The following is a 26,379-nucleotide window of genomic DNA, read 5'->3' on the forward strand; positions in this document are numbered from 1 at the left end:
ACTGCAGAAAACGGTTTTAGCGCTAAAAAGTGCAAATTTCATAGACTTTGCAGCAGCCTGACAGAAATTGGTTTTCAGCAACTGTGAATTCTTGCAGTAAAGACTGACTTAACCAACAGTGTGAACACAGAAGAGGCTGTGGATACCTGTATTCAGATGGCTCCCCGGTGCATGGATTTTCGTTGCAATGGTGAATGTACCACTGTTTATTTCTATGCAGATGGTAGGTGCGTGTGTTGATATGGTTTAATGTGTATATGTATTCAACTTGCCCCTCCAAAAGCGGTCAAATTGAAATTCCCACACATGCCCCTGCCCACCAGTGTCTCAGAGATGCTCTGCCCGTTTGCTGAAACAGGAGTGAAAGCACAAGCAAGAGAAGCTCTTCAACCGGGGACTCCTCCCGGTTGCTGGCTCTGATTGCTGGGAGCGTGCAGACCCAAAAGACGGCTTGGCAGGAGGTGTTGGGAACTCGATGGGCCATAACAGCTTCCTGCCGCGTGCAGGGCGGACAGTCACGTTTTCCCACACTGCACCAGGAGCTAAAGCGGCCACATTGGCGACAGCACTAGGAAGCCTGAGATAGGGTGGTTTGACTCCGGTTTCAGTACTGCAGTGTGGACGCTGGGGCCTGTGTCCTGAAATTGTAAACCTAGGGCATGGACACTCCCAAACGCAAGGTCCATGGACTCAAGTCCCACTAACCCCGGCTTACACTGCAGTGTAGACATGCCTCTGAGAGCTGGCTGCGAGTTTGGGTTGCCAGGCTTCAGTTTAGCATATAGGCAAGGAGTGGAGGAGCAGGCCAGAAGTGCAGGCTGGCCTCTCGGTTGTCTATGGAGCAGCACAGAAGCCAAGGCCCAGGGAGCCAGCTGTGTGTGCTTGGGACTGGCAAAGAAGGGTGTGTCCTGGGAATACCCAGTGTTGCCAATTCCCACGATTCTATTGTGTCATGATGTCTGATACTCTTTATAAGGTCTAGCTCCTGAAGTCAAGTGAATATAAGAGAATCTCAGCTTGCACCTCAAACAAATATTAAGGGTTCTTTCCCCTACCCCGCCACCGGTGGTGGAGAAAAGTTTAAAAACGTGACCCTAAAAGCTCAGACACCAGAAGGCCAGTGAAAAGAACCAAATATTTATTAAGTTTGTAAAAATCTCATGACTTTAAAGCCAATCTTGCGATTGTCTAAGGCTTGAGCCTAACCGTGGATACACTAGATGAACACTGCCACAGAACGGAGGAGTTCTTGCCCTTGCATTTGGCCCCATGGTGCCAGGGGCCACACAAGGCCCTGCTTCTAGCGTCTCAGTTTGGTTTGTGAAGAAGTCAGGAGTGAGGAGGGGGCTGGCAAGGAGGCTGTCTTGTCTGGTTAGATTGTAAGCACTTAAGGGCAGGGATTGTCTGCTACTCTGTGTTTGTACAGCACCTACCACAACCAGGCCCCGATTTTGGTTGATTCCTTAGCACTGCTGTAATGAATGTGATTAATAACCTGCCCCTCTCACCATGAGTGTAGCCCCCTGGCATTCGGGGTACAGCACTTTGGCCGTCAGGCTGGAGAGGTTGGACGCCCAGCTCTAAACTGTCATGGGTAGAGCAGGTCGGCTGTGAGCAGTAGGATCCTAAGCCAAGGTTTCCCACGTGGCCGCTGGGAGCAACCTCACCCGCTGGGGTGCTGATTTTGCCCATGTCTGGGCTAGAGCTCCCCGGTAGACCTGTCCCGAGCCAGGCACTGCTGGCTCTCCTGACCTCTCCAGAGCCCCAGCGGTCTGCTGCAAGCACCATTCCAGGTCTCGCTCCTGGGGTCTGGCCCAGCGGGACACCCTACCTGGGCCTGGTTCTGACTGCACGGCCCCCACGGGAAGCAGTTCAGAGGAGTCAGTCAGCTCTGTGGGGCCAGGCGGGGGGCCAGGCTCGCCGATACCTGGCAGTTAGTGCCCAACGACATAGGCTGCCCTGAGTATCAATGTGCTGCCTTAGCTCCCATTTCTTGCCCTCATGCACCATCCTGCCACGCTACCAGGGTCCTGCCGTGCCTCTGCCCTGACCCTCACTGCCCCATCTTCCTTCCTCACTCGGCCCTGACTGTGCCTCCCTTGCAGGGTGCCATTGCCGGGGGAGGGGGGCAGAGCCACCACCCTCCATGGCCCCTCATTGCACCAGACACCCCCAAACCGCTCGCTCGCCCCTGAGAAGGGAGGCCAGCTCCCTGCCCTGCAGGTCACCAGCAGCGCGTCTGTCCCTGCACCCCCGTTAGCTGTTTGGTGTGGTCCAGATGCTGATGCTGCGGATGATCAGCCATTCGCTCTGACTCTCTGTCACGAGGATCCGCACGCACTCCGCGGCGGCCGCCGTGCTGTTCTCCAAGCCCCTCCGTTCAAAGTGTCCCTTCTCAAAGGCTCCGACGTGGGTGTACAGAGCACAGCCCTTGCCGTTCCCCTGCCGCTGGCTGCCCAGCTCCACGGCCCCCGCGCGGAGATAGTCGCTGTGGCGCTCCTTGGAGCCGGTGTGGACCTGGAGCCGTGAGATACGGGCAGGCTGGTGGAGCACGATGGTGAAGTGGCTGCCGGCAGCTGGGGCTTTCCCCCAGAAGTACTCCGGCATCGTGCTGTAGGCCTTGCTGGGCAGGTAGGCCTCAAAGGTGTCTATGTCTGTGAACATCACAGCCGGGGGGTTGTCAGGCAGGTCCAAGGAATCTGCCTCGAAGTCATCGTCTTTCAGCTGGTTGACTGTCCCTTGGAAGGAGGAATACAGGCCCATGTGCTGGAAGAGGGATGGCTTGAAGCGAATCACCTTCTTCTGGGTGAGCAGCAGGCGGAAGTGCCCCAGCAGCCAGTCACACGGCATTTCCTGGTAGAACAGCAGCAGGAACTGGGCCAGCTGGGGCAGGTCGCTGGAGTGGTAGAGTTTGCCAATGTAGCCCAGCTTGGAGAACTCCAGCATGACCCAGTAGGAGCCTTCCTGGGATGCCACTGCCTTCCTGATGGCCGTGAAGAAGGACTTGGAGCACTCCACGTCGTCCTCAATCATGAGGTAGTAGGAGGAAAGGTTGGCAGCGAAGCTGAGGAGATAAGCATAGTCCACGTTCTGCTTGGATCTGAACCGCACTCGATCCTCGGCGTCATTGTAGTTCCTCTTCAGGCCTTCCAGGGGCGGGTAGCACTCCGGAGGGGCATGGATAACCAGCAGCTGGCCCCGGAGGAGGTGGGGAGTGAATCTTGCGGTAATGTCCATCACCACCTGGGTGTTCCACGCCGAGTCCGGGTCAGCCAGGTGCACCACCACCACCATCCCCTCCAGCTCCTCCTGGGTTGACTGACTGAAGATGGACTTCAGCGTCTCCAGGAGGTAGTTTCCTCGCTTCCGCTTGACGGACGACAGCCCCACAGTGAGGAACTCTGAAACGCGGAGAGATGAAAGGACAGACATGAGCACCGCTGACACGTCAGGAAGGCCCAGACCTTCATGGTATTTAGGTGCCTAACTCCCTTTGAAATCCAGGAGAGTTGGGCACCTAAATCCCCATGAGGGTGCGAGCCTAGCTGGTTTCATCTGAAGCCAATAGCAGGTCCTTGTGTTTCAGCACAGGCTGACGCCCTCTACTGTAGCCTCTAGGACTGTCTCAGAGGGTGGCTGGGCCTTTGTGGGGAGTTGTGCCGAGCCTTACAGATGATGGATCGGCTACATCCCACCTGAGATAGATCCACTAGGGATCCGGTCATTATCGAAGCCAGCATGGCTCAACTGGGAAGAGGAGGGAAGGAAGGCCTGGGTCCAGCAGGAGAGCTACGGGAAGCAAGTTGGCTCCTGTGTGAGGCGCTGGGGCCGGGTCTGACCCCCAGGCAAGTAGTCTGTAGAGTAGGAACTTGTAGGAAATAGGCAGGTCCCTGCAGGAGACTCCGGGTTAGGGGCAGAGATGATTGATGTGCTGCATTAGCATTGTGTGGCAGAAATAAAGCCGAAGCCCGAAGAAAAGGGCCTGAGGGTAGGGTCTGGGGGTAGGGTCCCTCCTGCCTGGGCTGTGAGGGGACAGGCGAGCAGCCTACAGAAGGTCTGAATGACATAAGAACGGCCATCCCGGGTCAGAGTGATGGTCCATCTAGCCCCGTAGCCTGTCTTTCGACAATCGCTGGTGCCAGGTGCTTCAGAGGGAGTTAACAGAACAGGGCAATTATCGAGTGATCCATCCCCTGCTGCCCAGTCCCAGCTTCAGGCAGTGAGAGGTTGAGGGACACCCAGAGCATGGGGTTGCATTAGGGACACCCAGAGCATGTTAATAGCCATTGAACTTTCCTAATTCTTTTTTGTTCCCAATTATACTTTTGGCCTTCACACCATCCCCTGGCAATGATTCCCACAGGTTGACTGTGTGTTGCGTGAAGAAATACTTCCTTTTGTTTGTTTTAAACCTGCTGCCGATTGATGTCACCAGGTGATCTTGTGTTATGTGAAAGGGTACATTACACTTCTTTAGTCACTTTCTCCACACCAGTCATGATTTTACACACCTCTATCATATCCCCCCTTAGCCGTCTCGTTTCTAAGCTAAACAGCCAGTCTTCTTAATCTCTCATCTGGAAGCTGTTCCACACCCCAATCGTTTTTGTTGCCCTTCTCTGTACTTTTTCCAATTCTAATATATCTTTTTTGAGATGGAGTGACCAGAACTGCATGCAGTATTCAAGGTGTGGGTATACAATGGCTTTATATAGTGGCATGATATTTTCTGGTGTATGGTTCCTAACGTTCTGTTCGCTTTTTTGACTGCTGCTGCACATTGAGTGGATGTTTTCAGAGAACTCTCCACAATGACTCCAAGATCTCTTCCTTGAGTGGTAACAGCAAAATTAGATCCCATTTTGTATGTATAGTTGGGATTACGCTTTCTAATGTCCATTAATTTGCATTTATAAACATTGAATTTCATCTGCTATTTTGTTGCCTAGTCACCCAGTTAGTCTGCTGTGGACTTAACTATCTTGAGTAATTCTGTGTCAGACTTTGCCACCTCACTGTTTACCCCTTTTTCCAGATCATTTATGAATATGTTGAACCACATTGGTCCCTGTTCAGATCCTTGGGGGACCCTGCTATATGCCCTTCTCCATTCTGAAAACTGATCATTTATTCCTGCCCTTTGTTTCCTATCTTTTAACCAGTTACTGATTTATGGGAGAATCTTCCCCCTTATGCCATGACTGCTTACTTTGCTTACAAGCCTTTGGTGAGGGACTTTGTCAAAGGCTTTCTGAAAATCTAAGTACTGGATCACCCTTGTCCACATATTTGTTGATCCCGTCAAAGAATTCTAATAGATTGGTGAGGCATGATTTCCCTTTATAAAAGCTGTGTTGATTCTTACCAAACAAATAATGTTCATCTATGTATCTGGTAATTCTGTTCTTTACTATAGTTCTAACCAATTTGCCTGGTACTGAAGTTAGGCTTACCAATCTGTAATTGCCAGGATTGCCTCTGCAGCCTTGTTAAAAAAAATTAAAATAAATCGGCGTTACATTAGCTATCTTCCAGTCATCTGGTGCAGAGGCTGATTTAAATGAGAGGTTACAGACTACAGTTAGTAGTTCTGCAATTTCACATTTGCGTTCCTCCAGAACTCTTGGGTGAATCCCATCTGGCCCTGGTGACTTATTACTGTTTAGTTTATCAATTTGTTCCAAAACCGCCTCGATTGACACCCCAATCTGGGACAGTTCCTCAAATTTGTCACCTAAAAAGAATGGCTCAGGTTTGCGAACCTCCCTCACATCCTCAGCACTGAAGACCATTTTAAAGAATTCATTTAGCTTCCCTGCAATGGCCTTATCTGCCTTGAGTGCTCCTTTAGCACCTCGATGGTCCAGTGGCCCCACAGCTTGTTTGGCAGCTTCCTGCTCCTGATGTACTTTTAAAAGGTGCTGTTAGTTTTTGTGTCTTTTGCTAGTTGCTCTTCAAATTATTTTTGGGCTGCCTAACTAGACTTTTACACTGGACTGGCCAGAGTTCATGCTCCTTTCCATTTTCCTCGGTAGGATTTGACTTCCAATTTTTAAAAGACGTGTCCTTGTCTCCCCCCACCCCTTTTACTCTGTTCAGCCATGGGGGCATTTTTGGGGTCCTCTTTCTTGTGGGTCTTGAGAGCGACAGCACTTGGCTGGAACTCAGGAGATTTGGATTCGTTCCTGGCTGTGACACACATTTCCTGCGCTATGTTGGACGTGTCACTTAGGAGCACGTTCTCAACAAAGCTCAGCTTCTATTTAGGCACCTCAATAAGAGCCAGATCTTTACAAAATGCTCATTGCCCAGTGTGCTGAGAGGTCTTGAAAATCTGACCCTTCATTTCTCCAGGCTTCAGTTCCCTGACTGTAAAACGGGGGGGACGGATGACACTTCCTTTCCCCAACTTTGTGTCTGTCTTGTGTATTTCAATGGTAGGCTCTAGGAGTCAGGAAGCATATCTTACAAATTCTTTGTGTAGCAGCTAGCACAATGGTAAATGTGAATTGTTTAATGATGCTGGTAATTTCAGGAGAACTGTGTGTGTGTGTGTGTACCAGCCCTTAGCTTATTCATCATGTTCTCTTGTTAATTTCCCCTTTGTGTCCTACCTAATCTTTCTCAGTGAAAAGCTCCAAGCCTGTGTTGTTTAATCAGAGTGGAATAGCTGCCATCTCTCCTGACCCCAGATGACCCAACCACTCCCACTGCACCTCCAAACTGTTGCAAGTGAGAATTTGACTGCTCCCAGAAAACCCTCTATGAACACACAAGTCAGGACAGGGTCTCCTCTCTCTTCTGCCGGTCCCCTTCCCTAAGGCTGAGCAGGAGTGGGGTACCAAGAGTTGCACAAACAGAGCTAGAAGGAATCTGTATGTCTTGTGCCAGATCTTTTTGCCCATTGAGTGACAGTGTCATGCCATCTATGCCAAGGGGAAACTCCCTTCCTGGCTGGGATGGGGGACACTAACCCCACACTGAGCCGGCAAGGGTTATGGGGCTGCTGTGGGCCCACTCAGGCCTGCATCGCTGCCAGGTAATGAACAAATGGGCAGTTAAAAAGGGAAGTGGACAGCTCAGCAGGTGGCTGGCTGTCCAAAGAGGAGAACAGACCTTTTATCTTTTGCTTCCTAAGGAAAGGATCAGCCCAGAGCCTCTGCAGAGACGGCTGACTGGGTGTCAGAGCTCTAGGGGGCAGAAGGTGGGCCGGGCGCAGGATCATGGAGTTTGTTTTTGGAAGTAAAGCAGTAAAGCAAAGCAATAATTCACAGGCCTGTGAGTCCCAGTGAGACTTTGGCAGGGTGGGGAAATGCCTCATTACACTCTGGTGGACTTTTGCACCCTACGTGAGTCTGCCCTGTGGTTTGTCTCGGCCCCGGGGGCAGGGGGTCACATGCTCCCATTTGCAGCAGAGGGAAAGCCACAGCCCACTGTTTCTGTTTTGGGCTCTCTCCCGTGGGCGTGAATAGCTCCTCAGTGATAAATGTCTCCCGCCGCTCTGGAGAGACTCAGCTGTGTGTTTGCTAGAACCTCGTGAGGGTGTGGCAGCTTGTAGCTTTCAGAGGAGATAACAGATAGAGGCTATGGGGGAGCCTAGCCTTTAACTTGACCTGCAGACTAACGTGACAGCTACAACCTGCCTTGTCTTCACTAGGATGTTAACTCAGGTAAAGCCCACACCATTCTTCTGAGTAACCGCTCCCAGACCTCTCAAACGGGCGAGCCTCGCCACAGGCAAGCCAGCCAAGCCCAGCACCCGAACACAGGCACAGACTCATAGAACACAGATTTAGAAGGGACCACAAGGGTCCAGCCCCCTGCCACGATGCAGGACTTGTGGTGTCTAACCCATCCCAGACAGACGGCTCCAGCCTCCTTCCGAAAGCCTCCAGTGAAGGAGCTTCCACAAGCTCCAGAGGCGTCTGTCCCATTGTCCTGCTGTTCTGACCGATAGGAAGTTTTTCCTGAGGTTTAATCTAAATCTGCTCTGCTGTAGTTTGATCCCATCGCCTCTTGTCCTGCCCTCTGTGGCCAGAGAGAACAACCTTTCTCCATCTTTTTTATGGCAGCCTTTCAAGTATCTGAAACCGCTATCATGTCCCCCCTTAATCTCCTCTTTTCCAAACTAAACATAGCCAGTTCCTTCAGCCTTTGCTCGTAGGGCTTGGGATCTATCCCTCTGATCATCTTTGTCACTCGCCTCTGGATCCTTTCCAGTTTCTCTACATCCTTTCTAGACATCGGTGACCAAAACTGGACTCCGAACTCCAGCTGAGGCCTAACCAGTGCCGAGTAGAGCGGTATTCTCTCTCAATGCAACCTAAAATTGCATCTGCTTGTTTTGCAACAGCATGGCATCGCTGACTCATGCGGAGGTTGTGATCCACCACAGCTCCCAGATCCTTCTCAGCCGTGCTGCTGCCAAGCCAGATATCCCCCGGTCTGCATCTGCGCCAGTTACAGAAATCGGTCAGCCTGCTTCCCAGCAGCCACTCTGCTATGGCGGTGCCTCTAACCCAGCGTTTCTCGCCAGTCCCCGAGATCTCCCTGACACAGTTTAGGAAGGCAGCAAGTCAGACCCCCTGGTATCAAAAACGTTGATAACCACAGCTCTGGACCGTCTCTCTCCAGATCCAGCGGCTGGCAGAGAACGCTGGAGGCTAAAGCAGGCCGGTCCTGGGATACTCACTCTTCCTGGAGGGGGGGGAGCCGGCGAGGTAGAGATAGGAGACGTTCCTGGAGGCAGAGGCGTTCCACAGCTCCTGGGAGCTGCGCAGGTTCCCGTCGGGTTGGAGTGGCTGCAGAACCGTTTCCTGGGCCCAGCGTTTCACCTCCTCCTGGGAGCCGGAGCAGAGCCAGCATTAGCTGCCGTTAGCACACCCCAAGGCAGGCCAGTGGCAGATACACCTCGTCCGCCACGGGGCGTCCATTCCAGCCCAGAGCCCCCTTTGCTCAGGAGGGCTAGAGCTGGAGATCAGCACCCCCTAGCAGCCCTGCGCCATCGCCCACCCGCCAGTCATGCCCTCCCCCTGCTCAGACTTCTCCACCTGAGTGCGGCAAGGGAGGAGAGGCCAGGAAGCCCCCAATTCAGGGACAGGAGGTGGGGTTAGGAGAGGGGAGTGTGGACCCCAGAGTGAGGGGAGGGGATGCGGGAAAGCCCATGGGGCAGGGCAAGGGGAGGGACAGGGAAGGGATGCGGGGCAGCCTGGTGCAGGGCCAGGGGAGCACAGACCCAGAGTGGGGGCTGGGGATGTGGGGCAGTCTGTGAGGCAGGGCAAGGGGCGGGACGGGGAAGGGATGCGGGGCAGCCTGGGGCAGGGCCAGGGGAGCCCAGACCCAGAGTGGGGGCTGGGGATGTGGGGCAGTCTGTGAGGCAGGGCAAGGGGCGGGACGGGGAAGGGATGCGGGGCAGCCTGGGGCAGGGCCAGGGGAGCCCAGACCCAAGAGTGAGGGGAGGGCAGCCCTGGGGCAGGGGAGGGGAAGGGATGCTGGCACAGCAGTTTGGGAGCAGAGGGGCAGGCAGAGGCGAAGTCTCCGCCCAGCCCAGCCTGGTACTCACCACCAGTGGGTCCTCCGGGCACTGCAGGCGGGTGCTGAAGAACAGGAGCAGAGCCAGGAGCATCAGGGCAGTGGCGAGCAAGCGCTTTGGGAAGCATCTCATGGCAGCTGGGCTCCACGGGCAGGGGCTGGCTCCTGGGGGCGTTGCCAGTTTCAGCCGGGCTCCTTCGGGGGAGAGGTGAGAGCGCATGAGGGGCACGGTTCGGAGCAGCGCGGCCTGCTCGGGGAGCAGGGCAGGGAGGGCTGCCGAGCAGCCAGCCAGCGCCTCGGCTCTCATGGCGCAGAGAGCCGGGGTCCCAAGCGGCTCTCACCAGCTCCCATGACGAGCCTGGAGCTGCGTGGCACAGGCCAGCTCTGAGGGCGAGGGGCCCGGCGGGGAGCTGGGGGTGTTTGCTGGCTCTGCAGGGGCCAGGAAGAAACCGCCACAAACAGGCTGAATTCCTGGATAAACTTCAGATCTGCCATATTCAGTTCTGCCACCTGACATGAGCTCCCTTGACTAATTTGTCAAATGGACAGGTGAATACTTGGTTTCAGAGGGGCAGCCGTGTTAGTCTGTATCCGCAAAAAGAACAAGAGGACTTGTGGCACCTCAGAGACGAACCATTTTGAGCATCGTGCAACAGCTCACTTCATCGGAGGCGAATACTTGACTGCCTCCTTGGGCTGGGGGAGGAGGGCTGCCAAGTACCTGAGCATATAAACAGCACTCAGGGCAGATGGGTGCCCCACCCACTGGTCTCGAGCATATTTGAAGGGGGAGGCTCTCTCTCCTCCCCCCCACAACTCCAATGGTGAGATGTCCCACAAACCCTGGTCCATGAGAGCTCTGGGGCAGTTCCACTGCCAGATCCGATCACGGCCCTGAGCGCTGGAAGATCTGCAGGCACAGATCCATGTGTACGGTGCACAGCCGCTCCTGGGCTCCGCCAGATAAGTAAAGCGACTTGTCTAGGGGGCTGCACCTGAAGGTCACGAGGAAACATCAGCTACTGCAGAACATGCCTGCAGACACGGGTGAAAGGAGCACACCCTGGGGTGGCTCTGACCTCCTGGCTTCCCAGGTGCCCTACGCAATGTTTGTTTTGCACTCTAAAGCCTTTGATGATCTGGCTTTTGTCGTCCCTTGGCTCTCTTCTCAAGTGATACCTGGAATTTCAGAGCCGGGGGGTGACTTGTGCTATCAGCACCCAGCACCCTCAGGTGCAGCCTGCGACCTGCAGCAGGAGTCTGGCATGAAAAGCTCGGGCAGGTTCGGGCCAAGGAGAGGCAGCTGCACAAGAGTAGACTGAGTTTTGTTCCCTGTCACGCACGCTACGCGGAGCCCAGGGCCTGTTCCAGTGCGTCTCAGCTCCCCTCTGACCACTTGAGCTGGCTTCAAATCCCAGCCCAGGTACGAGCGCTTGGACGCACCAGGTGCTGGACCCAGTCTCCGGGGGTTAAAGGATATGAATGGCGGGGTCTTGCTCACAACACTTGATGGCCACCAGTAAATAGGAACCCCAAACTGCTCAGTACATGAATCCAGCCAGCCCGGGCTCCTGGCGCTCCTACCACCGGCTCCGACAGAGGAAGGTGCAAGAAATCCCCTAAGGAGCAATTACGGACAAACCTGCCCACAGAAGTTTTGCCCTGACCCCAGTCATGTGCTAGTGGGTAGCAGGAGGGTTTATTAGTCCTCTCTAGCTTCCCTTTTGCCTTGGGAGGATGGGCAGGGCCCCCAGTCAACACTGGCTAAGTCACTTATTATAAATGTTATGGAATTGTTCTGGCAATGATGCAGATGCCCTCGAAACACATTACAGCCCTTCACCCTGCCCTTTCTAATACCTGCTGGCTGCTACCGAGGCAGAGACGTGTGTGATGGGATGAAGGAAACTGCCTCCACGGGCCTTGGGTACCACCCGTGTGAGATGTGGGCAAGCAGTCTCACTGCCGCATCATTCGGTTTGCTTGATGCACACGCCTCCCTGGGCCTGATCCGATTGGCACAGGAATAGCCCCCCCTCAGTAGGAACGGCTATCCCGCAGTCAGAGGGGCGACTGCAGCTCATGCGGACATACCCCAGCTAGCTTGAAAGCAATAGCCGCGAAACCCCGACAGCATGGAGCTCACTCACCCAGGTATCGCGACACACCTCACCAGCCCAGGAAGGACGGATACCACACCAGAGCCTGTTCTGCCCCTGCCCGGCACCAGCTCCTCCAAGCTCTTCCCTCAGCCAGTGCGCAGAGCCAGGGCCTCCCACAGGAACCTTTCTACTTCCTGCAGCTGTCGCTCCCACCCTGTGAACCAGGGAGCCAGCTGGGTTCTTTCCCTGACCACAGCAATTCCTGCCAGCATCAGGGTACCAGCCACTCTGCACCGAGCTCTTGCTGGCCTTTATAAAGACCAGATGCTTTTCAAGCTATCACCTGATGCCCTGGCCCCACAGCCTGCGGACTTATTAGTCCCAGGTGGACTGGGTCCATCTCCCCTTAAAGGGGCCAGGCATGCTGTGACACCTATCTAAAGAGTTCTGGAAGCGCCCGTCATGGCGTCCATAGTTAAAGCTGAGTGAATTGTGTTCTTAAAGCAAGGACTCAGCTTGTTCATTATGTCCAGAGAACACAGCATCAACCCTCTAAATTACAGCACTCACTCGGAGCGTAAGCCAAATTCTGAAAGAATTTACAAATCAATCTAGTAGTTTAGGAGTGGAAACGGATTTAAAAGTGGGCCTTTAGAAAGTTAGCATTTGGCATCAGGTTTGGTTGTTTTTTCCCCCCCCTCAGCTTAGTCATTGTCTATCTAGGCAAAAATTGACAGGGAGATGAATCCTGAGCAGATCCGGTGCAAAGGGTAGTTTTTGAAAAGAAATATGTAGGATTTCAGACTGCAGAAAACGTGTAAATTGTTAACCATGACAGCAATTAACCATCGGAACAATTTACCAACGGGTCGTGGTGGATTCCTCATCATTGACAATTTCTTAAATCAAGGTGGGATGTCTTTAAAACAACTCACTAAAAACTGCCCGTTGCCAAAACAGCCACTGTCTGCCATTGTCCTCTGTCTATGGCCTGCCTTGGAGGCAATATGGTTGAGTGCAATGGGAGAAAGCTGCCATCTTGGGAAAGGGCAATTCTTTGAGGGCATCTCAGAGGGAGAAGATTCCCTGTGCCAGTCTCTGCAGACGTGAATGTTCAGTTCTGAAAAATAAGGGCAGAGAATTACCACTAATCCTGAATCATGCTGTCCAGATCTACCCAGTAGGATGGGCAGGGGAGAAGGGAAACTGGTATACGTGTGTGGGGAGAGCAGGAGGGGAGGGGAGGTGGGTGTTGATCCCACTGCTTTGAGCTGATCTGGGGGTGCAAGTTTATAAGACATGGTTGGCTCAGTCGTCGGGGTCCTACCTCCAGCCCAGGACTCCTGCAATGAGAGGGGAGCTCTCCAGAGCTGGAGGCCTGGGGGACCTATAGTGATGTTATTGCAATCCTGCGATAACTGCAAAAAGGATACCAGGGCCTCACAAAATGCTGGGCTTGAAAGTCCATACAGGTGCCCACCCCAGCACAGGACTTAAGTGCAAGAGAGTCTCATCCGGTTCTTGCAGAATGGCCCAAAAGACAGAACTCCAAGCACCTCCCCTACCTACATCGCCTGTAACTGCCCCACTAGTCCATGATCTGCGGGTGCTCCGCACCTCTGGAAATCAGGTCAAGGGGACTCAAAGCTGGTGCCCACAATAGCTGCCCCATTTCACAAATATTGGCCTTAAGTTCAGCTACTCACTGGAGAAGAATCGAGACCTTTAACAAGATGCCAGTCCTTTTAAGCCTGACTGGAGAGCTGTGCCAGAGGAAACCAACCATGACATCTCCGGTTGACTGGCACCCTGTTTTCAGACAGGAAACAACCGGCTGCCCATATTCAGGGGAGGGATCCCACTCCTGTGGACCGAGGTGCGACCCCACAGCGGAGCTCTCAACACCCCTTTGCTCATGCACTCCTGCACAAGAACGCAGCTGGCCCGTTACCACACACTGACAAAGTGCTGAAAACGACGTTCTCACAGAGAGGACGCGGCGGTGGGAAAGAGTCCAATGCACTAAGTAAATTCAGGAGTCAGCTGCCGCACCTGCCTCCTTGTCCACTTAATCACAGATCCTGGGCCAGGCTCCACAAACTGCCTCTGCCCTGGTTTCCTCTCCACGCAGGGACTGTGTGGGCAGCGTTGCAGACGATAACTCCTGTGGTGGAAGCCTGCCCAATCCCATATCTGGAGGGCAGTTTGCAATTCCTGGCCTCCCTTGATCCACAGGCTGTCCTCTGGTTACGGAACCTAGACATTGCACCAGGACATCTGCATGCAAGAGGAAGGAGTATCAAACCTGCCTTGCTTTCCGCTCTCTGGCCAAGTAACTTCCCTTCCAGTGGAGGCCAGGAACATGCAGACAGTCAGGACAAAGACGAGGATGGGAACCTGAAATTCAGGTCCAGCTAACAAGCCAGGTGTCTCAAACAAGCCTCTTTTACAAACATCCCCTCTCCACCCCCACCCCGCCAAGGAATTCCCTGTATCAACAAAACCACGCTCTCCTAGAGGGCCAGGCCTAGCTAGGGGACACACAATGAGACTTTGATGAGGTCTGCAGGGCTAACTGGGGCTCTTCTCTGCACTCCAGGATCCCCGATTCTACCTCCTTCACAGCTCTGGACTGATGAAAGGGAGTGTGATGATGTTACACGATGTTCATATATTATTGAAAGGTCTGGGCAGGAAAAGCTTCTTGCATTATGTTCTCAGCCCTGCCCGCTGGCATCTGCTCCAGTGCCAGGCTGAAATAGTCCATAGCACTTAGAGCATTAGGGAATGAGCTCTCCCAGGAGGACTATCCTCTGTGGGGGCAGGGGAGAAACCGAGGCACAGGAAGGTTGGAGAGGATGACCTTGATGGAGTGAGACAGGGTTTTACCATTAGGAATTCTGGCCTGGTCTACCCTGGAAGACATTCTAGGTGACGGAGGAGTTGGCGGGGTTGTGACATCATGGGTACCAAAGAAGTGAAGTCTGTAGAGACAGGAATGGAAGGTATTTTTACTCAGATGGTTTAAAGTTCATTGGCTTGTTTGTGTCAGCAGTGGCCAGAGCACTGGACTGAGACTTGGGGAAACCTGAGTTTAATTCCTAGTTCTAGTTATTAATTAATTCCTAGAAATTCATTGGCCTGCTGGGTGACCCTGGGCAAATCATATCGTCACTCCGTGCCTCAGTTTCCCCATCTGTAAAATGGGGATAATGATCCTGCTCTTCCTTTCTGGAATGCTTTGGGATCTGCGGAGGGAAAGACCTAGCGACTATTTTTATTTAATACACACACACCCAAGGAAAGCTCTCCCAGCGCTCCCACTGCAAGAGTTCTTCCAGTGTGCACAGACCCGAGCTAGCTTTGCTCTCACTAGCAGGAGTGCCGACAGCCGTGAAGCTGGGGCAGCACGGGCTGAGTCCACAGCCAGGGTCCCAGGGAGGATGGTTACTGGTGCAGCACGTGCTGCTGCGACTTCACTGCTATTGTTATTGGAGCGAGCTAGTGCAAAGCTAGCTTGGGTATGTCTGCTGTCACCCCTCCGGTTGCGTCTGCTGTCACCCCTCCGGTTGTGTCTGCTGTCACCCCTCTGCTGCTGTCACCCCTCCGGTTGTGTCTGCCGTCACCCCACTGCTGCTGTCACCCCTCTGATTGTGCCTGCCGTCACCCCTCTGGTTGTGTCTGCTGTCACCCCTCTACTGCCGTCACCCCTCTGGTTGTGCCTGCCGTCACCCTTCTGATTGTGTCTGCTGTCACCCCTCTACTGCCATCACCCCTCTGGTTGTGTCTGCCATCACCCCTCTGCTGCTGTCACCTCTCCGGTTGTGTCTGCTGTCACCCCTCTGCTGCTGTCACCCCTCCGATTGTGTCTGCCGTCACCCCTCTGATTGTGTCTGCCATCACCCCTCTACTGCCGTCACCCCTCCGGTTGTGTCTGCCGTCACCCCTCTGGTGCCGTCACCCCTCTGATTGTGTCTGCCGTCACCCCTCCGGTTGTGTCTGCCGTCACCCCTCTGGTGCCGTCACCCCTCTGATTGTGTCTGCCATCACCCCTCTACTGCCGTCACCCTTCTGATTGTGTCTGCTGTCACCCTTCTGATTGTGTCTGCCGTCACCCCTCTACTGCCGTCACCCCTCCGGTTGTGTCTGCCGACACCCCCCTGGTACCATCACCCCTCTGCTGCCGCCACATCTCTGATTACCTTGTAGACACCCTCCAGGAGCCAGACAGTACATCTCAGGCCCCAAAGAGAAAGCAGGAGCTTCAGGATGCATAAGGACCAGTTCCTCTGGGTATTTGGGTTCGCCACTGGAGTGGTTTCCCAGCTTAGACGCTCCCATTTCCAGCCCAGTAATGGCTCCTGATGGCGGCCGGCACCTTTAGTCCCACTGGTGTCTTTCAGTGAGAACGGATCCCCATAGCTAGCAGCTGTCCCGAGCGAAAGCCACTCAGCAGGCTCCTCTTCATTCCCATTGACTTCTGCACACATCCAGGCTCTCTGCAACAAAGAACCTGGAGGGCGCGTCTCACCCCCGCCGATGAGGGATGAATCTTGCATCCACTGCAGACCGAGGCGAAAAGCCCATGGACATTAGTGGGACTAGGGTTTTGCCCAGGGACTTTTCCTTTTACGCATGTACAAAAAAAAAAAAATAATCTAGGGAATTTAGGGCCTGACCCATTAAGGTCAGTGGAAAAACTTCAGCAGACTTTGAAGTCGGGCTCACAATACACAGAAAGGTCCGGGTATGTGAAACCTGACCGACAGCAGGAGAGTTAAACTCACACAACCAATGCTGTGTCTCCAACCCCTGCAGCCCCGCGGTCACAAGACACAATGCTCGGCTTGGGCCTTTTAACAATTTTCACATCTTCTCTGGAGAGATCTACTGCCTGTATTCCTACATAATGTCTCTTTCCACCGGGGTGGCCAACCGGTGGCTCTGGGGCTGGAGCTCCAGACGCTAGCTTTCCAATGGGCCGGGGGGTGCTCACTGCTCAACCCCCTGCCTGCCCCCTCTTCACTCCCTTCCCCAAGGCCCCTGCCCCTTCCCCTGAGCCTGCCATGCCCTCACTCCTCCCCCTCCTCCCCCCCCCTGCACACATGAAACAGCTGATTGCAGGAGGCGTGGGGAGGGAGGGGGAGGCACTGATTGGCAGGGCTGCCGGTGGGAGGCACTGAGGGCTGGAGGAGGGGGAGCGGATGGGGGGCTGCTGATGTATTCCTGTGGCTCTTTGGCAACGTACATTGGTAAATTCTGGCTCCTTCTCCGGCTCAGGTTGGCCACCCCTGCTTTCCACAACCACTAACTGCTGTCAGGGTTGTTTTGTTTCTGATATTTACCCGGCAAGGATTTGTAAGTCACATTGTCAGCGCTTCCAAAATAAATTGTTAAAAACAAAGAAAACAACTTCCATCAGCGCCCAAGAGTAAGGCGGCTCAGGCCCTTCCATGACCGAACAGTCTTCGGTCACTCATGCATAGATCACAAGTGCTTTGCCTGGTTGTCTAGCAGAGCGCCCAAAGTCCCACTGGGGAGTACCAGGGGTTAAAGCTGTGACTCAGGGCAGTGGTAACCTTGATTTCGGTGACTTCTAGGGTGACCAGCGGTCCCGATTGTATAGGGACAGTCCCGCTATTGGGGGCTTTGTCTTATATAGGCTCCTTTTACCCCCAACCCCTGTCCCGATTTTTCAGCCTTGCTGTCTGGTCACCCTAGTGAAGTAGCACAATGCAAGTTGATTGTTGCCTTACTGATTAACTTGGGGATTTAAAATAAAAAGGTCTGGCTTCATTTTCTCACCTTGGTCACTGAATTTCTGGGCTAATTCTGGAATCCAGCCCCGCAAAGCAGCCGCCCTAGCTTGGGCTTTACTGATTGAGACCATGGCGAAGAGAAGCCAGGTCACGGGGTACTTGAGGTCAACAGACTCTGGTAAAAGGGGGGGGCCAGTAATGTTATTATGGGATGATCTTGCAGCACCATCAGTAAGGTTGCACCGAGCCTTCTGTGGAGAGACGATTTTTTTAAGTGCACTAAAATCCGCACACGTCGTCAAATTGGCCAGAGAACTGCTGGGCCAGCGGTGAGCCCAGAGAGCGTTAGCACTGGAAATTGGGGGCATTTGGTACGGGGGTTCTCGAGATTCCGCCCCCACGCTGTGATCTCGTTTTAAAATCTGCTGGTTCTGACTACCCTTTTTTTGCCAGAGCTAGGGGAAACCTAGAGGGAGTACTCACACACAGCTTCTATTGCTGCGCTGCCCCTCATCTCAGCTGGCTGTCAAAACCCCGTGGGTCAGCCGTGAGGAGCCTTTGGGTCTGGTTGTCCGAGGGGTGCACATGAGTGCAACAGCTCCAGCATGCCAGCAGGAGCGGGCTGAGCGACGCAGGCTGGGGCAGCGTTCCTTTGCAAAGGCAACGTTTCAAAGTGCTCTGAAATGCACAGGAAGAGTGAAATCTGGAATGCCGGATCAGAGGCTAGTTCAGCTCGGTGGGGCCACCCCGGGGTCGTTTGATCAAAGGAGTCCGGAGATACAGTTGCCCTGAAATGTCCTGCTTTTAAAATTCGGGCCTGGTGCATAACGCAGACACGCAGCAGGGAGAGCAGGGTGGGGGACGCAGCACAAAGCGCGGAGACCAGGCCGGGAGCTTATAATGGCCTGGCTTGGTGCATTATCTTGTGTGGCCAAGTTATTTTTTCTGATCCTCAGATGGACTTTGGCTGCCAACTTGCCTGCTCTGGAAGGGTACAAAGTGCTGCTAAGCATCCGTAACTCCCCTATCACAACAGGGTTTGCGGATGGATTGAGAACTCTAAGGCAAGAACCCACACCAGGGGTCACTCCCCCTGCATACGCAGCCTGTCGGTGCAGCTTATGGGTGAGCTGACGTTTCCGGGCTTTAAGGCGCTTAAATGAGCACAATAGCTAATGAGCGTTGCTGGGTCATTAACTCCACAATTGAGTCTTTGTGCATACGGCACTTGTGCACTACAAGGGCTTGACGACACAGGGAAACTGACCCGCCCATCTATAACAGAATAATTTTTCCCCTAGGGCTAGGCCAGTCCATTTCCCCGTGTAGACAAGCATTCCGTCGCACTTTGCTTTTGTAACCAGGCCGCAGCTCTCTCAGTCGGCCTGGCGACAGGAGCCCGACACTTTCCCACAGCTCAGCCCTGCGTCGGTTCAATCCGTGCACCTGGACCTACAACGCTGCCTGGCTGCGTTCGGATTGACGCATTGCAGGGAAACGCAGGCAGCTATCCCATAGTGCCTCAGCAGGGGACAGAGCGCCTGGCAGCCGGGCACTCAGAGCAGCACCGGCAGCATGCAGGGCAACGGACTCTGGGATTCCCTGCCGCACCACGGACAGCCAGGCCTGGCCCGCCTGGTTACACAAACACCCTTCGGGAGGCCTGGTTCCGATGCAGATCAACGGGTAGGACCTGGCTCTCAAAGAGAATCCTGTGTCCGCTGAGCCCTCTGGCCAGGTGCCTGCCCGCTAACGGTACCCAGCACCTGGGGAGTGGACAGGTGACGTGGCGAGCGCCAGGCATACCGAGCCGTTTACAGGAGCAGACAAATGTGACAGGGTGTCACCAGAGCCTGCGGGGACTTCATAGACTCATAGAATATCAGGGTTGGAAGGGCCCTCAGGAGGTCACCTAGTCCAACCCCCTGCTCAAAGCAGGACCAATCCCCAATTTTTGCCCTAGATCCCTAAATGGCCCCCTCAAGGATTGAACTCACAACCCTGGGTTTAGCAGGCCAATGCTCAAACCTCTGAGCTATCCCTCCCCCCGCAAACATGCTGTCAAATCCTGTATGTCTCCTAAAACAATAAATTCTCCTGGGTGCATGGAATGGCTGAGGTAACCTTTCAGTGTTGGAACCCTAACTTCCTCCCTTCTTAGCTTACTGGGATGCTCACTGGGCAGCCAGAATGTGGCATTAGTGTTGGGTTTTTTCCCATTTCTAGACGGCTGTGTCTGCTTTCACGGATCTGCTGTGCTGTTCACACGCGCTGGGCCCACGCCCAGCAAACTGGCTGCGAGGAACCGATTCCCTAGCTGGCGAGGCTGCGTGGGGAGGGGACACCAGAGATAAAACAGCGTAACCCGCAGCAAGACTCGTGTCCACCTCTCCTGTCGCAGTGGAGACCTTTAGGCCCACATTCTCAAAAGTATTTAGGCACCGAAATCCCATTGAAAGCAATAGGATTTGGGCGCATACCTACCTGTGAGAATGTGGGTCTTAAACCCGACCAGTCTGATGAAGAGACCTGATCCACCAGCAATCAGCAGGGGGGACAAGGGAGTAAGGCCACCATGAGAGCCGCTCCCTTGCGCAGGGTTGTGCTAGCAGCCAGATGGTCTGTAATAAGCAAAGGCCTCGGGGATGGTTATCGAGCCTTGAGCGAGTCCCCCTAACCTCTCTGCCTCAGGCTTCCCTATCCATCCATCCGATGCAGCCTGCTCCACCTCCCAGGGGAAGCGGAGAGTTCAGCAGTGGAAGAGCACCGCAGCTAGCAAGGCTCGTGCAGGAGCGGGCCACAGCAGCGAGCGGTGTGTGCAGGCCGGAAGAGAAGGCATCCCCTGGCTCCCATGATTAGTGCGGAGTCCCAGGCACTCAACAGACAGGGATGGAGACAAGGACCCTTCGACAAGGAACTCACTCTTTGAATAGGCAATGCACGGATGAAAGAAGAGAAAATACCAAAGGATGGGACAGGAAGGTTAGCTTGGAGACAGTCAGATGACGGATCATTTCCTGTCTTTTGGCAGGGGGCAGCAGAAGAGAAGGGCTTACAGGGAAAGGGCATTTGAGAGGCAGAAGGCACCTGAGAGCAGGTCAGGGAAGAGGTGCTGATGCCAGGGTGAGCTGGGACGAGCCTGGGGCCATCATGCCGGATGGGTGGAGAGAAGTGTGGAGCTAGAGAAAGGCAGGAGTGGGGCTGCCTGGGGCCTTGCATGCCAGGGCTAGGAGTAAGCACCACTGCAGAGGGGCTGGGGAAGCAGGTAAGCAGGAGGATTTCTGGGGCAGCAGGGCTTGGGAGGGAATTGCAGGTGGGTATTTGCCAGGGCTCCCAGCCGGTAACGTACCTCGAGCTGGCTGCGGCTGCCACCCCCACAGCGAGCAGGAGGAAATCCCACAGACTCCGCTCCCTCCCACTTCCTTGCTGCCTTTGTAAAGGAGGCTGCTGCACCAGAGCAGAGCAGGAAGTCAGGCCGGATGGGGCTCAGTCCCCGGCAAACTGAGCAGCTCCTGCCTTCCTTCACCAGCGGCGCGCAGCGGGGCTAAGGCAGGCTCCCTCCTGGAGCATGCACCCCGAACCCCCTCCCGCACCCCAACCCCCTGCTCCAGTCCTGGGCCCCCCCTGCACCCAAACTCCCTTGCAGAGCCCACACCCCCTCATGCACCCCAACCCCCTCCCCAACCCTGAGCCCCTTCACAGAGCCTGCACCCCTAACTATCCCCTGCACCCCTAACTGCACTGAGCTGTCCCTCCCCCCTGCACCCCTCCCCCCCTCCTGCACCCTAACCCTGGTTGGGGTGCAGGAGGGGGGGAGGGATAGCTCAGTGGTTTGAGCATTGGCCTGCTAAACCCAGGGTTGTGAGTTCAATCCTTGAGGGGGCCATTTAGGGATCTGGGGAGTTGGTCCTGCTTTGAGCAGGGGGTTGGACTAGATGACCTCCTGAGGTCCCTTCCAACCCTGATATTCTATGAGTCTATGATTCTATGTTAGACATGAATAGCGCCTGGGAGTGATGTCAATGGGGCAGGCACGGCCTAACCCCAGCATCGGTACTTCTTGTCGGGCCTCGAGCGAGTGTGCACACCGGAAGAGAAGGCAGCCCCTGGCTCCCATTGTTAGTGCGGTGTTAGCCCCAAGCCTTCAAAACTACGAGCCACGTCCCCAGAAAAATGGTGAGCTTGGCTTAAAAAAAAAAAACCACAGGATTTTTAGATCCAGCCTGATATGTTTTAGGTGCTTTTGGGTTCAGGGGTCACCTTTTGGGGCCTTATCAACACAACTGGGAGGGCTAGAAACTTACTTTTCTTTGAAAGGAGAAGCTGAGAGTCTCTGTGATGGGGCGCTTGCCCCACACTGGGCTCTAAGGGGTTAATAGAGCCCTTGGGAGGCTGTGCAGGAGGTGGCCAATCAGAGAAGGGCTGCGAAGAGTAGCCAATCAGGGCCAGGCTGGCCCATATAAGAAGGGCTGCTGAACACAGGGCAGCTTCAGTCACTCCCTGGAGCCTGAGGAGGATAGACTGCCTGGCAGGCTGAAGGGAGCAAGCACCCTAGATAGAGCAGTGTTGCAGGGAGAGACGTAGGGAGCTCAAGGCAGCTCCTGGCAGGCTGTAGGCCGAGGCCCTGAGACAAGGGCAAAGAGGCCACAGGGAAGTGGCCCAGGGAAATCTACTGGAGTTGGAGGGGGTGCTGCAAGCAGCAGCCATCTACAGGGTCCCTGGGATGGGACCCAGAGTAGTGGGTGGGCCCGGGTCCCCCCCGCACCCTCACTTGCCACTGAGGAAGTGGCTGGACTAAGGGACTGTGACATTCCCCCGAAAAGGGGGAGCACAGAATACAGCACAGCCGGAGGACTGTGTCACTGAAGAGAACGTCGCGGTCCTGGGAGTGACGGGGGTCCCAGCGCAGAAGTGACAGTGGTGAGGCATCGCCAGAAGGGGGAAGCCTGGCGAGAAGTGCTAATTCCCACGACAGCTGGCAGGAGGTGCCAGAGTGGAGAGTCCCACCCTATCACCCTCCTAATCACACGACCTCATGAGCTGAGGCGTTAAGAACACCGCCAAATATTGTGCGTGTAACCCGTAGCCCTTGCTAGGTGGGGTGTGTACAGCCAGAGCCCACAGCCGGATTCTTAGCAGCAACTCCTAGGTTTAGAGCTGGAGGCCACCAGTTCAATTCCTGCTGCTGACGCTCTCCCAAGGGGCCTGGCATGACAGGGGACTCGTGATGAAAGCGTGGGAGTTCGGCAAGTCACAGAGTACAGACGCTCCCTGCCCTGAAGAGCTTCCGGCCTAACAGAGGGGGATGCAGGAGACAGCGGTGCTGGCGAGAGAATCGCACTGTGATTAACAGCTGGGATGGGGGAGGAGCGTGAGGCAGTGGGATTAGGCAGGGGCCCCCTCCATGGGGGGCAGGGGAGAGCAAAGGTTGGGGTGTTCACTCCCAAAATGGGAAGGGCGGGCGGGCTCAGCTAATGTAAAGGGACACCATGTACCTGGGTGTCACCAATCATGCCTCTGACCCAAAGAGTGCTCTGTCCGAAGGGTTTTTTAGCAACCCTCTGGGTCAAGTCTGCCTCAGTTTTCACCCCTTGTTGTCCTAGACTGTCCCCTGGTCCTGTTGTGTCCGTGTGTGGCTCTTTCACGGCAACAGGGGAAAGAAACACACCTTGAAAGACACAGGGAAATAGGCCTGTGCCAGGGCAACAAGGGACCAGGGGAATGATTGGGGGGTAGAACCCGACCAATCCCCTCCCTCCACGCTGAGCAGCTTGTAAATGGCTGGTGGTGCCTCTCTTATAACCAAAAAGAAAAGGAGGACGTTTGGCACCTTAGAGACGAACCAATTTATTGGAGCATCAGCTTTCGTGAGCTACAGCTCACTTCATCCACTGAATGCATCCGATGAAGCGAGCTGTAGCTCACGAAAGCTGATGCTCAAATACATTGGTTAGTCTCTAATGTGCCACACGTCCTCCTGTTCTTTTTGCGGATACAGACTAACACGGCTGCTCCTCTGAAACCTGTCTTATAACCAAGAGTTGACTGCAGGTCAGATCAGGGTCTGAGTCAGCCATCAAGCCGCGGGATGGCGCAGCATCAACCTCTCCCAAGCCCAGGCCCCAAGCGAGGAGAGAGGGGGCAGGTGCACAGGGCTGGCCGTTGCCCCACTCCGGCCCCCCTGAAAGATGTCATTAAAGACCAGCCAGGGCTGCATGGTCAGGGCTGCGTTGCTCCCTCAGGGCTGAGTGTGCTGCGAGGCCTGGCTCCTGCGTCTCCTCCCCAGGTGGGCGTACAGAGGAGCAGGGAGGGGGGATTGCCCTGCTCCCTGGCGGGCTGAGGGGGGAGATCACCCACGGGCGTCGCCACGGAAGGGGATGATGGGTGCTTGGGGCGTAGGACTGTTACGCCGTCAGCATCTCCCTGCTGCTGCCTGAGCCTCCCCCAGCCAACCCAGGGCTTGGCTGCACCATGCTTTGCCCCACATGGCTCAGTGGGGAAACCATGTCAAAGCCCTGGCAGCAGGGCCGGCGCGAGGCATGAGCCAACGAACGGCCAGTCGACCCTCCCTGGCGCAGCTGCAGCCAGTCTCCCATCGGCATAATTACTCTGGCGTGAAACTTGCATTGCTGGGGGAGGGGGGCGCTTCACATCCCTGGGCGAGGTAAGTTAGATCGACTTAAGCGGTAGCACAGACCTGCCCTAAGCAGCTCCAGGGGTCCCCTATTCACTTTTTATTGTAAGAACCTGCCTGTTTTAAAATGGGGGGGGGAAGGGGGGCAAAATGTTCCTGGCTGTGCCCGGCAGCAGGTCAGGGGGGCCGGGCAGGGCCAGAACCACTCCCTTCTCTAGTGCTTCCTTTCCCTTGGTGATGGTTTCACAGCCTGGCTGCATGTGGCTCCTAGCTAGTGCCCACGGGAAAGCCCCCCAGGAGGACAGCTGGAGGGAAAGGACTTACTTCGTCTGGCTGAGCCGGCTCCCCCAGGGAAGGAAGCCGCCGAACGCCGGAGCTCCCGTGTTATTCTCCTAGTTCGCCCTTTCGCTTCCCTGTGCCCGGTGCCTCTGCTTTCCTCCTGCACAAGCCCCACCCCGAGCCGGGGCTCACGGCTCACATTGGAGGAGAATCTGACTGCAGCTGCTGTGCACAGATCCACTCTCCGGGTTAGTCCTGGGGGAGAGAGGGCTCTGTGTGCAAGGCAGCTGGGTCTGGGCCGTCCCATCCCCACTCCAGCAAAGGCCAGGGCCTGCTCAGCAGAGGGACAGCTTGGACCGGAGGAGAGGGACCCCGGGGCAAGGCGTGGCTGTGGGGAAGCCGAGGCTAAGTGGGTAACTGCCCCAGCAGGATCTGGCCCTGGGCTGGCAGCTGCCAGCAGGGCGGAGGGGAACCCACGGGTGAGTGTGTGTTACGGGGGTGCCCCTGGGTGCTGATCCACAGGACCGAGGCTGCTATAGCCTCTGCCAAGGGAGGCTGGACTCCTTAGCTCCGTTCTGAGGTGGTGGCACGTGGCCGAGCTTACACCCATGCAGCTGCTACTGCAGGCTCGAAGCGGACGGGGGAGAGCTCGCCCGTCACTTCCTTACTCCAGCCGGCCGACGTCGCACTGGCTTAGGGAGCTGTAACTTGCGTTGCTCGGGGCGGGGGAGGGGTGGCCTATTCACCCCCCGAGCCACAGGTTATACCGCAGTAAGCGGTGGCGTGTACATAGCCTTACCGGCTACGCTCCTGGCGCTGGAGGGCCCCGGTTCAGTCCCTGGTGCGTCAGCCAAGATAGCAGCCTTCCCAGGAGCTCAGCTGGGGCCAGCCTCCCCTGATGGCCCCCAGGGACTTGAAAATGCTGAGGCGGGTGTGACGGTGACACGGGCTGGAAACCAGCCTGGGATGGCTGCCCTGCTCCCTCGCCTTCAGAGGCCAGCTCCACCGGAGGGGTGCTTTGCTGGTACACTCCAGGGGCAAAGTCTTTCTCATGCAGACACAGCCGAGACCAGCAAACCGCGTGTATGGGCTAGCTTATTCCAGTCCCCCTAGCATACTCGGTATAGCCTGTGTGTATACTCACTGTAGCCTGTGTGTATACTCAGCATAGACTGGTCTAACAGTGTTTATACTAGGGCTTCGGCCAGGCGGGGTCACCCCTCGACACCCCGTACCTGACGCCGTGAGGAAAATAAGGAAAATAACCCCCTTGCCGTGCTGTCACCCCTCCCTGTGGCAGGCTGCTCCAAGCACTGGGCCAGGGGCACAATGCCTGGCCCGCCCCCTGTAAGGACAGACTTTCAAGGTGGCTCAGCACCACAACTGGGGCCAAATTGTCCAGTGAGTTGCCAACATCCACCTGCTGCGCTGCTCCTTGGACAATCAGAGTTTGGTGCCTACACGGGACCTGAGTGCGCTTAAAAACTCTGCCCCCGAAAGGCCAAACACAAATACGAGGCAGCTTCCCGTTCCCACCTAGTGAGGCTCACTTCAGACAAAAGCCAGGGGACAATCTCCCCCCGCCCGTCACCCACCAAGTCCTAGACAAACGGAGGGGCCCTGGGCCGCCAGCTCTCCTCCCCACTCCCCGCAGCACCTTCCCTGTGGGGTTGCAGACCGACAACCCCTCCTCCCACCCGCCCGCTGCAGCTACGGCTGCTCAGCGGTGACCTTGCCCTGTCCCCACCAAGGCCGGAAATCAGAGTGCAAGGGTGGCTGGCTGCTTAAACCCACCCCAGTGCCAGCCCCTGGAGTGGTGTTTTGTCACCGCCGGGCAGCGGTTTCGCCCTGTTCCTGCTGGAAACTTTGACTCACCCGGAAAGGCTCTGCCACTGTCCCCGTGGTCGTCCGACTTTGAACAGTGTGCTCAGGACTGGAGCAGTCGCTTGCCCAGCCGCTGGGAGGGTTGGGACTTCCTGGATTCAGTATTTGTGTGTGTGTGTGTGCGTGTGTGAGAGATTCCGCTTTCAGTGCAGGGTGGCAGCTGAACGTACTTCACAGCTGCACGTTGTAG

At 55.4% G+C, this 26,379-nt stretch overlaps 1 protein-coding gene across 4 annotated transcripts; it reads right to left on the reverse strand.

The window, feature by feature from the left end:
* Positions 1–1,121: 1,121 nt before the first annotated feature.
* LOC311510917 (alpha-1,6-mannosyl-glycoprotein 4-beta-N-acetylglucosaminyltransferase-like) lies at positions 1,122–26,379 on the reverse strand. Of its 4 annotated transcripts, none has more exons than XM_084611030.1 (5): positions 26,181–26,379; positions 24,351–24,560; positions 9,563–9,726; positions 8,693–8,840; positions 1,122–3,401 (listed from the first exon to the last, which is right to left on the reverse strand). In XM_084611030.1, the coding sequence occupies exons 3-5, from the start codon at positions 9,662–9,664 to the stop codon at positions 2,257–2,259; spliced, it is 1,395 nt and encodes a 464-aa protein (XP_084467156.1). In that variant the 5' UTR covers positions 9,665–9,726; positions 24,351–24,560; positions 26,181–26,379; the 3' UTR covers positions 1,122–2,256. The 4 variants fall into 4 exon arrangements, with proteins under 4 accessions (XP_084467156.1, XP_084467158.1, XP_084467157.1 ...); XM_084611032.1 differs by lacking the exon at positions 26,181–26,379 and adding an exon at positions 25,105–25,470; XM_084611031.1 differs by lacking the exon at positions 24,351–24,560.

The sequence above is a fragment of the Lepidochelys olivacea genome (genome assembly GCF_965140295.1).
Source record: "Lepidochelys olivacea isolate rLepOli2 genome assembly, chromosome: 21".
NCBI classification, from domain to species: Eukaryota; Metazoa; Chordata; order Testudines; family Cheloniidae; genus Lepidochelys; species Lepidochelys olivacea.

Coding starts and splice junctions, on each gene's coding strand:
- LOC311510917 (XM_084611029.1), bottom strand. CDS start 15,974: ATGGGAGCGTCTAAGCTGGGAAACCACTCCAGTGGCGAACCCAAATAC. Junction 8,841..9,562: donor GCCCGGAGGACCCACTGGTG/GTGAGTACCAGG, acceptor TCCGGCTCCCAG/GAGGAGGTGAAACGCTGGGC. Junction 3,402..8,692: donor CTCCCCCCCCTCCAGGAAGA/GTGAGTATCCCA, acceptor TCCGCGTTTCAG/AGTTCCTCACTGTGGGGCTG.